Raw genomic sequence first — 14,030 nt, 5'->3', positions numbered from 1 at the left:
ACAGGTTTTTCTGGCTCACCTGCAATGCCAAAGTATTAACCAAAGCCAATATTTCATTTAATTTAGTTTTTAAAATTTATTTTATTCTTACACAGCCCTAAGAAAAAAGAGTAATGTTTGTGGTTATTGGTGTACAAACCAATTTCACATATTGTGTTCACCATAGCAATTTCACAGAGAACCCAATTCAGTTCACTCTTGTACTCATGACTTCTTGCCTCTATGCTAAGTGTACCACTCAGGTGAATCCATGTGCTTTTATAAACTCAAAAGTGCTAAATACTTTACTAACTAAACAAAATTTAGCTTGAGAGCACTAACAAAGCACAAGATTGTAACAAATTACAGCAACAAATCTGGGTTCTCAAAGAACCAAAGAGCTCGAGAGAGGTATTTTCAATTGAATTTTAAGAAAATGAGAAATACTATTTGAAAATGGGACAGGCATCTGGGGGGGGGGGGGGGGGGAGATGGGGACAGGATGCACACAAATATATCTAATTTAAGGGAAAAGCCTAACACCCGGGTCCAAATTTCTATTTAAAAAGGAAATTTTATTCAAGATAAGATCTAGATATGTTAGATATGGATTTATGACACGTGATGTGAAGGAAAAGAACTTTCTCAACAAATAAATATAAAGGTAATAATAAAAGATTTAGTCGTAAGTTTTCTTCTTGATTTACGTAATCAAACCACTAACACCTATACCACCTAGAAAAAACAAACAACTTTGAGTTTCTATTCCTAATTGCCTAAACTTGTTCTCAATAGTTTAGCAATGCCAAGACAGAGTGACACAATAAATAATGCTAAATTCTCAGTATGGGAATTAAGAAAAGTGAAGTAAATCAAGTACTTTCTTTTGCTTGGAATGGAAGAAATGAGACACCAACTGAAATTGCTGACAGATTTTGCAAAATAACTTAATTTTTAAAATATGGACTGATGTTTAATCCACACAAACCCCACATAACAATAATGCTTTTAGAATTTATTCTACTTTATTAAAATTACCTGCCTCTTCCACTAGAGTAAAAAGTTTCTGAGGGCTGGTTCTGCTTAATAAATATTGGTTAAATGCCCAGATGAATACAATTTTTAAATATTTAACTATATTTTACACCTTGCTCAAGAAGGTAAACAAAATTTTGTTCTCTGAATATTCCACTTGATATATGTGTATTTTTAATAGCTGAGGGAAAAAAGGCCAATATTCTAAAATGTTTGAAGTACTGCCCACCTCACCTTTGCAGAACCCTTTAGAATGCTCTGGATTTACTATATGCTATGCTTCTATTAATTAGATGCAACAACTGTCAATGATACAATTTTGCCTGTCATGTATACATCAGTTGAAGTTTGTTCAAATGAGCTCTAAGAAACAATAGTTTTTTTTCGTAAGAACTTCCATTTTGATTGCTTAGAATAATTTTAAAAAATGAACTCACAAAAGTTCTAGAAAAAATAAGTCTTTTTTTTAAGGTATTTCATAAAGACTGATTCACTAAAACTTTTGTGCATAAAACAAAGTTTGCAAAGTTTTAAGTGGTAGAACTCTTCTTTTACTTGTATAACAATGCATTATACAAACCACTGACAAAGTTGAAAGGCAATGTAAAACTAGGAAAAAATATCTGCACATATGATGGTTAAACACACGAATTAACAGATTCACAAAAGACAATTCACAAAAGAAATCTTAAAATGGTAAAATAACACACCAAAAAATGTTCAATCTCACAATGTAACAAAAAATATACTAAATGAAATAATAATGAGGAATTATTTTTCATATCAGACTTCAAAAGGTATTAAAAAAATGATGAAATCCAGTGTTGGCAAGGGTGTGGGAAAGCAGATACTTTCATACACCACTGGTAGGAGTATAACTTGAAACAGATAGAAAAGCAGACAATTCCCTTCGATCCAACAATTTCACTTCTGCCAACTTACAGTGATGAAGTAATCAGACAAAGGTGCAAAAATGTATGTGTAAGATTAGAATGACAGCAATAAACTCTCAAAAAAGATGTTAAATTCTTACGCATCCACACAACAATATTAACAGCCATTAAAAACTTGATGTAGACTCTATACAGACTTGGAAATATGGTCACAAAAATTTTCAAAATAAGAGCAGACATGTAAACAGTGAGAATGATTCCACTTTAAAAGATATGTAAAGTCTGAAAGGATATATACAAAAATGTTATAATGGTTATCTTGACATGGGGTAGAAGTTTGGTATTGTTTTAATATTCTTCTAGATTTCTGAATTTTTATGAGCACATATTAGTTTAATAAATACAAATCTAAAGGAAGTTCATTTTCAAGAAAATGCGTTAAGTAAAATATAGGCCAGATCTTGACCCTCAATTAGATTGGACTTTCACGAACAAATTTATCTTTAAAGTTCCTCTAAAAAGGAGAGTAAATTTCAGAGAAGTTATTGTCTAACCAAACTTAAATTGGCCAAAACATGTCAAAGAATAAATAATATTTCAAACAAATAATTACCCAGTAAACAAAAATACCTAAGGATCTGATATAGAAGCAAATCCACTCAAGAGGTAGTAAGTACAGTTTAGTGGTTAATGGTCTGGAGTAAGAAACTGGGTCTAAATCCCAGTTGCATGTTGCTCTTAAGAATCATTCAACCTCTCTGTGCCTCATTTATAAGACTTTCTAACATCTAAAACTCAGTAAGCCCTCAATGTTAGCAGTTATTAGTCATTGTTACCATCATTGTGAATGGGCTGGCCAATGTACAAATCAACTAATGACACCAACTCGAAGGCAGATAGGCTCTATTTCTATTAGCTTAAACTCATTAACTGTGTTAATAGTATATTTTGTCTATTTATGGCATATTTCTGAGAGAGATGTGTTAAGGCTTTTCACTATGACTAGGGATTTGATTAGTATGTCATTAAGAGTCGTATCAGTTTCTGCTCTCTATATATTTCAATGTTATGGGGGGAAAGTATCATAACTATTAAATCTCCTTTGGTGAAAACTTCATATTATTAAGAAACCTACCCCTATTTAACCATGTGATGATTTTCACCCTGATCCTTCGTTGTCTGACAGTAACACTGCTATCCAAGTTTTCTTGTTAACATTTGCCTAATAAATCTTTTTCCACCCCTTCAACATTCCTGTGCCAATTTATCTGAGATGCTCCCTATAATTAACATAAGGCTGGATTTTGTTTTTAAAATACAATCTGAGTTTTAAGGTCTTAATTATTAAGCTTAATCCATCCACATTTAATATAATCAGTGATCTGAGTTTTTCCTGTCATGTTATTCTGCCTTAACATTTATTTTTTTAAAGTACAGAATTAAAATACTACAGTTCCACTTTCTTAAAAAATTCCATCATTAAGGCTTATTATTCATTTCTGTTGAAAATAGAAAATGTTTATGCTTATCAACTATTTCTGAACTTATTTTTATATAACTGCTATTCTCAAGCTAAAAATCAACTCTTTATCTGTATTTAGGCAAATCTCATTGCTGGTTTGCAAATAGGCTAATTTCTCATATGGGCCTGTTAAATGGCATCTGTTACATTTCTTTTTAAGGCAAATTAAGTAACTTTAGTTTTAAAAAAGGCACTTCGATCTGAAAATTCTATCTTATATATTTTGTCCCCTAACTTTTTCTACCACACTCATACAGACATACACACAAAATGATCATGTAATGAGAAATTTCCCATAATTAAGTGATACCGCATGCAGTATTTCAAAAATTAGGGTGATGATATTAGCAGTGTTAAAAAAAAAAAAAAAGAGTATGTTTCATGTGTGCATACCTCCCACCACCTTCTTTACAGTTGGGACAGGTGCAAGCTACCCTTCGAAGTCTTTTTCCTTCTTGATGTTGTTGGTCCCCTTCTTCATCTACCACCTGCACTCTTAAGTGTGTTAGATCATTGGTATTCAATGTAGAATCACCACTGAGCTGCCACTCTTCAGGATCAGGTTCTTCTTCCTTGATCCTAATATCTAAAGAAAAAAGCAAATACAGATGAGAAGCAGCCCACTGGCCCAAAAAGCATGAGATGTGAGCCTCTCTAAGGTAAAGTGAATACTATGTAAAAGTCAAAAATCATGTCTATGGAACATAACCATTGGTCCTAAACATAATCATTGGTTCTCATTTCTATCTTACTCTAAATATCAAAGAATTCAGCCAAAAAGAGAATAAAGCGAGCATGAGAGCTTGCTTTTTAAAAGATTTATTAAGAAAAGTAATTTTCATATGTGGAATTTAAGATACAAAACAGATGAACATAAGGGAAGGGAAGCAAAGATAATGTAAAAACAGGGTGGGGGACAAAACATAAGAGACTCTTAAATACAGGGAACAAACAGGGTTGCTGGAGGGGCTGTGGGTGGGGGGATGGGTTAAATGGGTAAGGGGCATTAAAAGGAGGACACTTGTAGTACTAGGTGTTATACACAGGGGATGAATCACTGGAATCTACTCCTGAAATGATTATTACACTACATATGCTAACTAACTTGGATGTAAATTAGAAAGAAAGAAAGAAAGAAAGAAAGAAAGAAAGAAAGAAAGAAAGACATTTTTTTTTAAGCAAGCTAAGGCTAAATCACAAGCAATCTGAAACTTCAATTATATACTCGTTCAGCTAATCAATAAATCCAACAGTCAATTCAGATTGGAGCAAATTCTAAAACCCTTCACAGCCTATATCAATCGTTCCTATCAATAGGTACTATGGGAATGCAAAAGAAGGGATCATTCACTTGAAACTGTTACTCACAAATCTAACCTTTAAATTAAGTCATCATTACTAAAATATCTATAATGGCCACAATGTCACTATGGAAGGAGACAGAAATATGAGAGACAGTTTCTATTTTCAAGGAGTTTTATTACAAACCAGATTGGGAAACAAAATGAGGAGGCAATGGTAAGGAAGAATGGACATGGCAGGAAGTTGTGTCATTTTCTCAGCAGAGCCAAACATCTTTATATCGATAGTGATACAATATCATTTTCTACATGAAAACGAAGAGGTTTTTCATCTCAGAAAACTTTTTTAAAGAAACAATACAGGATTTAAAACAAACACTGAATATAACCATCTTTGGTAAAGCAAATTCTCACAGATTTTTATTCTGATTTATGTAGTAAACTAAAAATCTTAATGGAAAATTATTATTTTAAATCCAAAATTAGTCACTAATAACTGGGGCAAAAATAGCTTTAAAAAAATCAAATGTGTCTTGTAACTGCTGAATTTAAACTAATGAAAACTAGAATGTATAACCAACAACCAAGAAAAACACCTCAAACAGTGTAAAACTAGTTTATTTTATCAGGATAACCACAACAAAGTATCGGGGGGAAAGTAGGAAGAAAGGGAAGCATGGCATGGGCAACAGGGTACAGAGCAGTGCCATTCACCAAAATAGGAAATACCGGAGAAAGACCAAGTAGAATTAAAGAAGGACAGTTAATGAGCTCAAGGTTCAAGACCATGGAGTCTGAACGAGTACAGAAGCAGGACCTATACCTTTGGAGCTCAAAATAGAGGCAAGTGCTGGAGATACAGAAATTATCGGTATATATACAGTGATGGGATCTTTCCAAAGAAGTAGGTTAGATCACTCCACGACTATAAAGAGGATGAGAAAAGAAAGTAGCCAGTGAGGAATACAAACATTTAGGGAACAGGCAAAAGAGGAGGAACCTGCAAAGGTAATTAGTATCCAGGAAAATGTGCTACATCAATGAAAGAATGTGTTTCAAGAAAGAAAGGAAGTGGTCAACATCAAATACTGCAAATAAGTTAAGAAAGAAACTAAGAAAGTGGGCAAGAAGTGAGAATGTGTTTAATAACAAGTACAGACAAGTTTTTCAAGAAGTCTGGTTTAAGAGAGAGACAAAAATATGGCAATAGACGCTTGAGAGGACCAAAGAGGAGAATTAAGGGGAGGGAGTGTTTTGTTTTATTTTTAAAGACACAAAAAACTTGAACATGTTTAAATGCTTATGAGAAAGATCTATTACAGACAAACTGGTTGAAAATACAGGATTTTGAAACCCCTAAAAAGTGAGGAGGGGATGATGACCCATAGACCCTACAAGTTCAGCTGATGGAGCACAGCCACAACTCCCTCTATTACATGAGGTAAGAAAAGATACAAGCACATTCGTTCATACCATAAGTAATTAGCTGCTATGTGCTGTGAACAATGCTAGACTCCAGATGCAGAGAGAATTCGATGGCTAGAAATTGAAGGAAAATTGGTTTCTATTTCCTCAGTGAAAAGATGAAGAATTACACTATATATAAAATTCCTCCAAATACACAACATAAATGTGTATTGACTTCTGTTCCTTTATAATCTGATGCCCATCTGTATCACTATGACCAGATACATAAGTACTTGCACAAATATTGCATAATACTAGCTTTGTAAGTTAAAGAAAAGACATAGTACATGGATACCACATATCCAGAGTAGAGTAAGTTTGAAGTCCACACATGAGGCAGTTTATCAGATGTTTTTAAAGCTGCTCATCTTACATTATTTGTGATGAGGCAGCAGGTAAAAAGGAGGACAAAATACTAATATCAAGGATGGATAAAGCAGTCTAGACAGACAGAAGACTTGAAGACACCAAAGAGAAGAAAAAAACAGCAATTGATGAGAGAGGGCAAGAATGAAATGCAACTTAACTGAGGGAATGAAGATATTATATAGCACGTTCCTGCCCCCCATTGCTAGTTCTCTTACTGGAACCTATAAAATACGTTTAAACATTGTGTCGTGGACATAAATACTCACAATTTAGTGTCCTTTCTTACTGAATCTGAATACAGCACAAGCAAAAATACTTCACATGTAAATTGAACCCATCTTGTCCACCAACCAACCTTCTCCTGGCATCTCCTTTAGTTGACAGCATTACAAGTCACCTAATTTTTCGGACTATCAACTCTAGCAGAGTCCTGTCAGTCCATTCCCAGCCTCTCATCTTCCTCTTTTGCTAATCCATCTTCTCCACAGCCTCTAAAATGTTCTTCTTAAATAAAAATCTAATGACATCACCTTCCTGATAACCATACTTACACTAATTCTCTATTTTCTACAGTATAAAGACCACACTCATTAACTTGGTATTCAAGAATGTTCTCAACCTGGCCCCAACCTGGTCTTCCAAACCTCACTATTAAAAACACTGAAATTCTCAGGGCTCCTGGGTGGCTCAGTGGGTTAAGCATCCGACTCTTGATTTTGGTTCAGGTCATCATCTCACAGCTCATGGGATCAAGCCCCACACACATCAGTGGGAGCCTGCTTGGGATTCTCTCTCTACCCCTCTTCCACTTGCACTCTCTCCCTCAAAATAAAAAAAACAAACAAACAAAAAAAAAAAAAACAAAAAAAAAAAACAGTGAAATTCTCACCATTTTCAGAATACATGCCCTCTCTCAACGTCACTCCTTTGTGTGTGCATCTTGCCTGGACTGTTTTCTATCTCTTTTCCTTTTTCATCGAACTAACCTCTATTTATCCTTAAAGGCTACTTCAAATGTCATCTCTTTTATATATACTTATGGTAGAATTATATTTATTGGCTCATACATCCCTTTAGATATTGAGTGCTTCACTCCAAAGTGCTCAGAAAATACAATCTGACTAAATGAACAAAAACTTCCCTAAGGAGGAACTTCCAATATAGGCAATAATCTACCTGGAGAGACTTTGCCCTCTGCTTTTCTGTGCTCCTTCTATCTGCAAATAATACATAAAGAGAAGTGTTTTTTTTATAAGATTAAAAGTCATTTCATAGGGACAGGACCACTAAGTGTTCACTAAAAATAATAGATTAATTGCCCAAAATGTGTTACACCAATTTTAAATCACTCCACTTGTTCATACGCAATCTGGGGTATTTTAGAATCTTAATGATAAAATTAATTAATCCAATAAATTGGAAATAATTCCCCTTTGCTAACTGCATATCATTTTAATTACAGACACCTTAAAAATAAGTCTCCAGTACGAGGCAGTCAAGGTTACATCTTCCTCAATAGCCGAGTGTAGATGACAGGAAAATATTTTTTACTGTGCTCTATTATAATGTCTTACGTGTGGTACCTAATCATTCTTAGAAATCTATTTATAATGCTCAGAGGAAAGGGAAGTAATAATCCATCAAAATAGATCATACAAGTATGAAGAAGTACCCAATATTATTAGGTATCAGGAAAATAAAAAGCAAAATCACAATGAGGTACCATACCACCACAATGGCTAACATTCAAAACAGACCAGGCCAACTGTTGGCAAAGCAGTGGAATAACTAAAATTCTCCCACACTGCTAGTGGGTGTATAAATCGGTATAATTTTAGAAAACCTTTTGACCACATCTTCTAAAACTAAACCTATGCATACCCTATAACCTAAGCAATTTCACTCCAACAGAAATGCATACACTAAAAATTCACCCTAAATGAAACAATTCCAATGTCCACCAGTATTAGAATGGAAAATAAATCATAATATATTCATTCATACAGTTAAATGTGTTAAAACAATGAAAATTAACAACCTATATGCAACAGGAATGAATGTCACAAACATAATTTAAAACAAAAGGCTCACATTTTTTCTCTCTCTAGAAATTCTATTTTTATATAAAGCTTATTAACACAGGTAAAACTACTCTACGGTGACTGCCTATCTTTAAAAAGGGGTAATAACTGGGTCTAAGGAGATTGCTGGTTTGTTGATAATGTCCTATATTTTAATCTGGGTAATTTTTCCTAGGTGTTCATTCTATACAAATTCATCAAGGTACACACATATGATTTTACATTTTTCTGAATGTGTATTATACTTCAATATAAATATTATTCTAAATAAAAAATTTTTTGAGTAATCTATAGATTACTTAGGAATTCTGTGTCAATCAGCTTCTTTTGTTGCGGCTTCATCTGTAGTTCCTTATAATCAACTAACACCTTCCCCCAACATAGGAATTTAAAACAAAACAAAACAAAACCTTTAAGAGATGAGTGTGCTCTAAAAATTAAGTCCATAAACTGAAGTTTAGAATATAATATTATTCACTCAACAAGTATGTGAGTGACAATAATGTGCCAGGCACTGTTGTAGGTTCTAAGGATAAACAGTTAATACAACAGTTACCTTCATCAAGTTTCCTATTTAGTTGCGAGAAGACAGAACAATTAAGTAAATACACAGCATTTTAGGTGATAAAGTGTAATGAGAATGGTAAAGAGAGCAGGAAGTGAAAGGAGTGAAATACTAGCTGTTTTAAATAGAGGGGTCAGAGAAAACTGCCTGGAGGCAAAGGATGAGCAAGGTGGAAGAAAGTATTCTGGGCAGAAGGAAAAGCAAGTTGGATGCATGTTTGGTGTATTCAAGGAAAAGCAAAGAGGCCTGTGTGGGTAGAATGAAATGAATATGGAGAAAGTGTAGTAAGAGATAAGATCACAAAGTAAAAATGTGGAAGAGGAGGAGAGATGATCATATATGATGTTACACATTGCATATTACCTCACAGACCATTATAAGGACTTTACATTTCATTCAGAGTGAGGGAAGCCACCAAGGCATTAGGAGTAGAAGGGTGATATAATTTAAATTACATCTTACTAAAATAAATTCGGTATCACTCTGGATGCTGCATTAAAGAGACTGTTGGGAACAAGGGCATAAGTAGGGAAACTAATTAAATTAGGAAGCTAATACATAATTACCAAAGCAAAAGATGACAGTGGCCTAAAATTAAGGTGTTATTGAGGAAGTAGTAAGGACTGGCCAGTCAGGTAGAGTCCATGACATTTGCTAACAACCTGTTTATTACTAACAGGTTTTTTTGTGAGGTGTTGAGAACAAGAAAGGAGTTAAAGACAATTCTAAGGTTTTTGTGCTGTGTAATAAAAGAGATGGAGCTGCCATTAACTGAGATAGGGTAGACTGGAAGGTGAAAAGATTGTGGGAGAAGGGTGCCAATCAGGCCCCCATTTTTGGATATGAAAGTTTGGAGGTGCCTATGAAATAACCAAATGATGATGCTCATCAGGCAGTTGATGGCTCTGGAGTTCAGGCAAAAGCATGCCCTGCAGATATAAATTTGGACATCCATCAGCATACACAGCTGATTATTGAGAGTGACTTGGAATGGAATACAGATAAAAGGAAACCCTGGGCACTTCAACGTTCACAAGTAGAGGAGACTAAAAGGAACCAGCCAGAGACACGAGGAAACTAGTGTCCAGAAAGCAAGTGAAGCAGTCATTTCAAGAACATAATCATAGGTGTCAGTGCTTGATGAGTCAGGTAAAATGAAGACTGAGAAATGACTTTTGGATGTAAAAATGTGGTAATCACTGGTGATCTTGACAAAGACTGTTGCAGTAGAGAAGTTAGGACACAATCCTGCCTAGAGTAGATTGAAAGAATGAAAGATGAATTGCAAACAAGTACATACGACACTTCCCAAGAGTTATGCTGGGAAAGCAAGCATTCTAAGAATGTCACTGAAATTCCTAAGCTAGCCAACAAAGGCAGATTTAGCATGTCTAGTAGCAAATACATGTATTAATATATACTAACAATATAAAAAATGAATATGCTTAAAAAAACAAATGTGCTTATTTGAAAGGACTCTGGGTACATAAGAAAAAACAAGTTTAAATGCAAAAAAAAAATTGAAGCAATATAAATAGAAATTCTCAAAGAGGGGTGCCTGGGTGGCTCAGTTGGTTAAGCATCTGACTGTTGATTTTGGTTGTCATGATCTCATGGTTGGTGGGATCAAGCCCCATGCCAGGCTCTGCACTGACAGCATGGAGCCTGCTTGGGATTCTCTCTCTATTCCCCTCTCTCTCTCTGCCTCTCCCTGCTGGTGCACATGTGCAACGCTTTCTCTTTCTCTCAAACATTAAAAAAAAAGAATGTTAAAATAAACAGCACTTTTTTTTTAAGTTTATTTATTTATTTATTTTGAGAGAGAGAGCAAGTGGGGGTGGGGGGGGGGGGGGAGGAGAGAGAGAGAATCCCAAGGGCTAGAACTCACAAACCCCAAGATCATGACCAGAGCCAAAATCAGGAGTCAAAGGCTTAATCAACTAAGCCCAGGTGCCCCAATGGCACTATTTTCAAAATTATATTTATTCTCTACCTCAAAATGTTTAAATTTCCTTTTCATCTGGCTTGGTATATGGCAGTATTGTCTCACGTTTATGGTTGTTTTCATGGCCTACCATAATAAAACAAAATAGGAAGGAAGGGAGGGAGGGAGAAAAAGAGAAAGAGAAAGGAAGGAAGGAGGAAAGAAAGTTTGGCTGCTTTTGTGGATTAGGAAGATAAAGCCAGCCAGTGGTCTCCAAATCTTTGATTGGCACTATTAGTAAAGCTGTGAATATGCACCCCATAAATATTAAGCATATACACTCTAATTGACTATAAAATATTAGAAAACAAATACATATAAGAGATTAACAATTTTAATTTTATTGTTAATTACAATGGCTCAATATTAGATAATGCCACAACAAAATATTTAGGGCAAGATTCAATGTTATCAATAGCAGATAGAAAGTGACTACTCTGCCATTTTCTTGGGTGTTCAGTGATAACTTCATTTTCTTTGCTAGTCAATGCATGGCTTCTTTACATGGATATTAAAGACACTTGTCCACTTTAAAGGTTATTTAGTTAAAATCAGAAAATATAAATTCATTCAATTCAAGGATATATAAATAGCAATATGCAGCATCGTGCTAAAAGCATGTAAAAAGAGAGAGTGAGCAGGCATATCATATGTAACACAAACAGAGCTGACATGGAATCAATGAAGGCACCAGTGGTAATCTGTATGTATAATCAATATTAGTCAGGCATTAATAACCCAGGACATGCATAGATTTCTATTAAAAATATTACCAGAAAATGCTAAACGCTTCCTCCTAAGACTATTTATCAACAGAGCTAATAGAATATTTAAGATACATTCTTAACTGGTTTATCAAGTCTGGAATATGCATATTTAATTTAAATAAATAATACTAGATAAATATGAATTACCATACTGTTGATAAAATGAGATATTCTCCTTTATCAATAGTATATCATTAGGATTTTTGTTGTTCTTATCAAAGGCTTTCATATTCTGCCTTCAATTTTTTAAGCTCTGACGAAATTATTTCATTTGATTCTAAAGTTTATTTTATTTACATTTTCCCTTTAATCAGTTTCACCTGCCATAAAAAAAATCACCTGAACAGAATTATAGGATAATCCTACAAGATCTCATATATTATTTTAATTAGATTTTCACATTCATAATTATTCAGATTCCTAAGGATATGTGAGAGCTACCAAGTCTCTTTTTCCAATTTTTCTTTCAAGGAGCTAGTTCTAAACTCCAGACATTGATTCCTAGAAATATAACTGTGCTAGTCTAATCAAAAGAAATTAACACTTTAGGGGAAAGTTTTAAAACCAAACTTTATTCCTTTACTTATTTTAAACAAAATATATGTACATATATTATCTGTGCTTTAACATGAAGCAATCTCTTTCCCACAAATCCTATCTCTCTAAACCTAGATTATTCTTCTATGACTGCTCCCTTCCCCCTACTTAAAATTAATCTTTCATCTCTACTAATCTTTTTCAAATCCTCCCCTTCTCTTTTTTATAGCAGTTTTCAGAATCATCTTCGAAGCTTTTCTACCCAAGTGGAGATTATACAATAGGATTATTCATCCTAGTAAATATAGACAAGAGAAGCTTTTATCAGATACACACACAAATGTAAACATAATTAGAAATAACTGATTTTATAATATGCCTCATAGAAGACTTCACTTTATAACCATACCACAAATATATGAGAAAAAGGCTATGTGACTTGCAATTAATATACTGTAAACAGTAAAATATTAAGTCTCTGTTAAAGGGAGCAGTGTTCTATCAAATAACACTTAAGATTTACTCCTTGTTCAGACACTACTGTAGGCACTTAATATATATTCCTCTACTTAATAGATAAGAAAACAAACATTAGTAGTTTCAAGTAGTTAGAAGTCACATAATCAAAAATGGATAGAGTCAGAACACAAGGAAAAAAAATTATGCAAAACATACTCCAACTATTGCTAAAAATCGGTTCTCTACCGGGGTTAGTTCCCAGGAAAAGTAGCTTAAGTAAAGTTAGCTTCCTTACATATGAATATATGTCTTTAACTGTAGTTTGATCAAATGAAATTAATGTGACTTTTAAAATCTGGGGAGAATAAAGAAAATGTTGTATATACCTACAATGGAATATTGTACAGCCTTACAAAAAAAAAAAAAAGAAAAGGAAATCCTGTCACATGCTACAACATGGATAAACTTGAAAACATTATATGCTAAGTGAAATAAGCCATTCACAGAAGAACAAATGCTGTATGATTCTACTAATACGAAGTATCTAAAGTAGCCAAAATCACAGAAACAAAGTAGAAAGGTGGTTGCTAAGCACTAGGGAGAGGGAAGATGGGAAATGGATACAGAGTCTCAGTTTTACAAGAGGAATAGCTCTACAGATCTGTCCCATGAAGGTTGAGTGTTAACTACAGAACTATACACTTAAACATGGTTAAGATGGCACATTTAATGTCATGTGCTTTTTACAATAAAAAAAAAAATCTGGAAAAATCTTCCCTGTTGCTTCCCACCATAGAGGACTTCATTTGAGGAACCTCACAGATAAAATCTTCAATGTCACAGATAACAAGTTCAGAATAACTGTAAAGGATACACATCAATATAAGACAGTACTGCAGACAGTATAAGGCTCCTCCCTTCCCCCATAAGTTTTACAGACTAGTTTTCCTCTCTTCCTCAGATAAGAAAAGACTACTTTAAAGTTACTCTAAAGTTTAAAAAAAAAAAAAAGATAAAAGTTGTTCTCTGCCACATCCCCAGGTTAAAAAACCAAAAAGGATGACAGTTTCC

The 14,030-nt window shown here is 34.0% G+C and overlaps 1 protein-coding gene across 1 annotated transcript in view; it reads right to left on the bottom strand.

Moving 5' to 3' along the window:
* Positions 1 to 14,030, bottom strand: part of SP3 (Sp3 transcription factor) — a 59,427-nt gene that overhangs the window by 6,024 nt on the left and 39,373 nt on the right. The window contains exon 6 of the mRNA XM_060621749.3: positions 3,823 to 4,015. Within this exon, the coding sequence (XP_060477732.3) occupies positions 3,823 to 4,015 (193 nt within the window). The remainder of the gene's footprint in view (positions 1 to 3,822; positions 4,016 to 14,030) is intronic.

This window comes from Panthera onca, chromosome C1 (genome assembly GCF_046562875.1).
Source record: "Panthera onca isolate mPanOnc1 chromosome C1, mPanOnc1 haplotype 2, whole genome shotgun sequence".
Taxonomy (NCBI): Eukaryota; Metazoa; Chordata; class Mammalia; order Carnivora; family Felidae; genus Panthera; species Panthera onca.
Note: the sequence above shows the minus strand (reverse complement) of the source record. Positions and strands in the feature narration are given on the sequence as shown.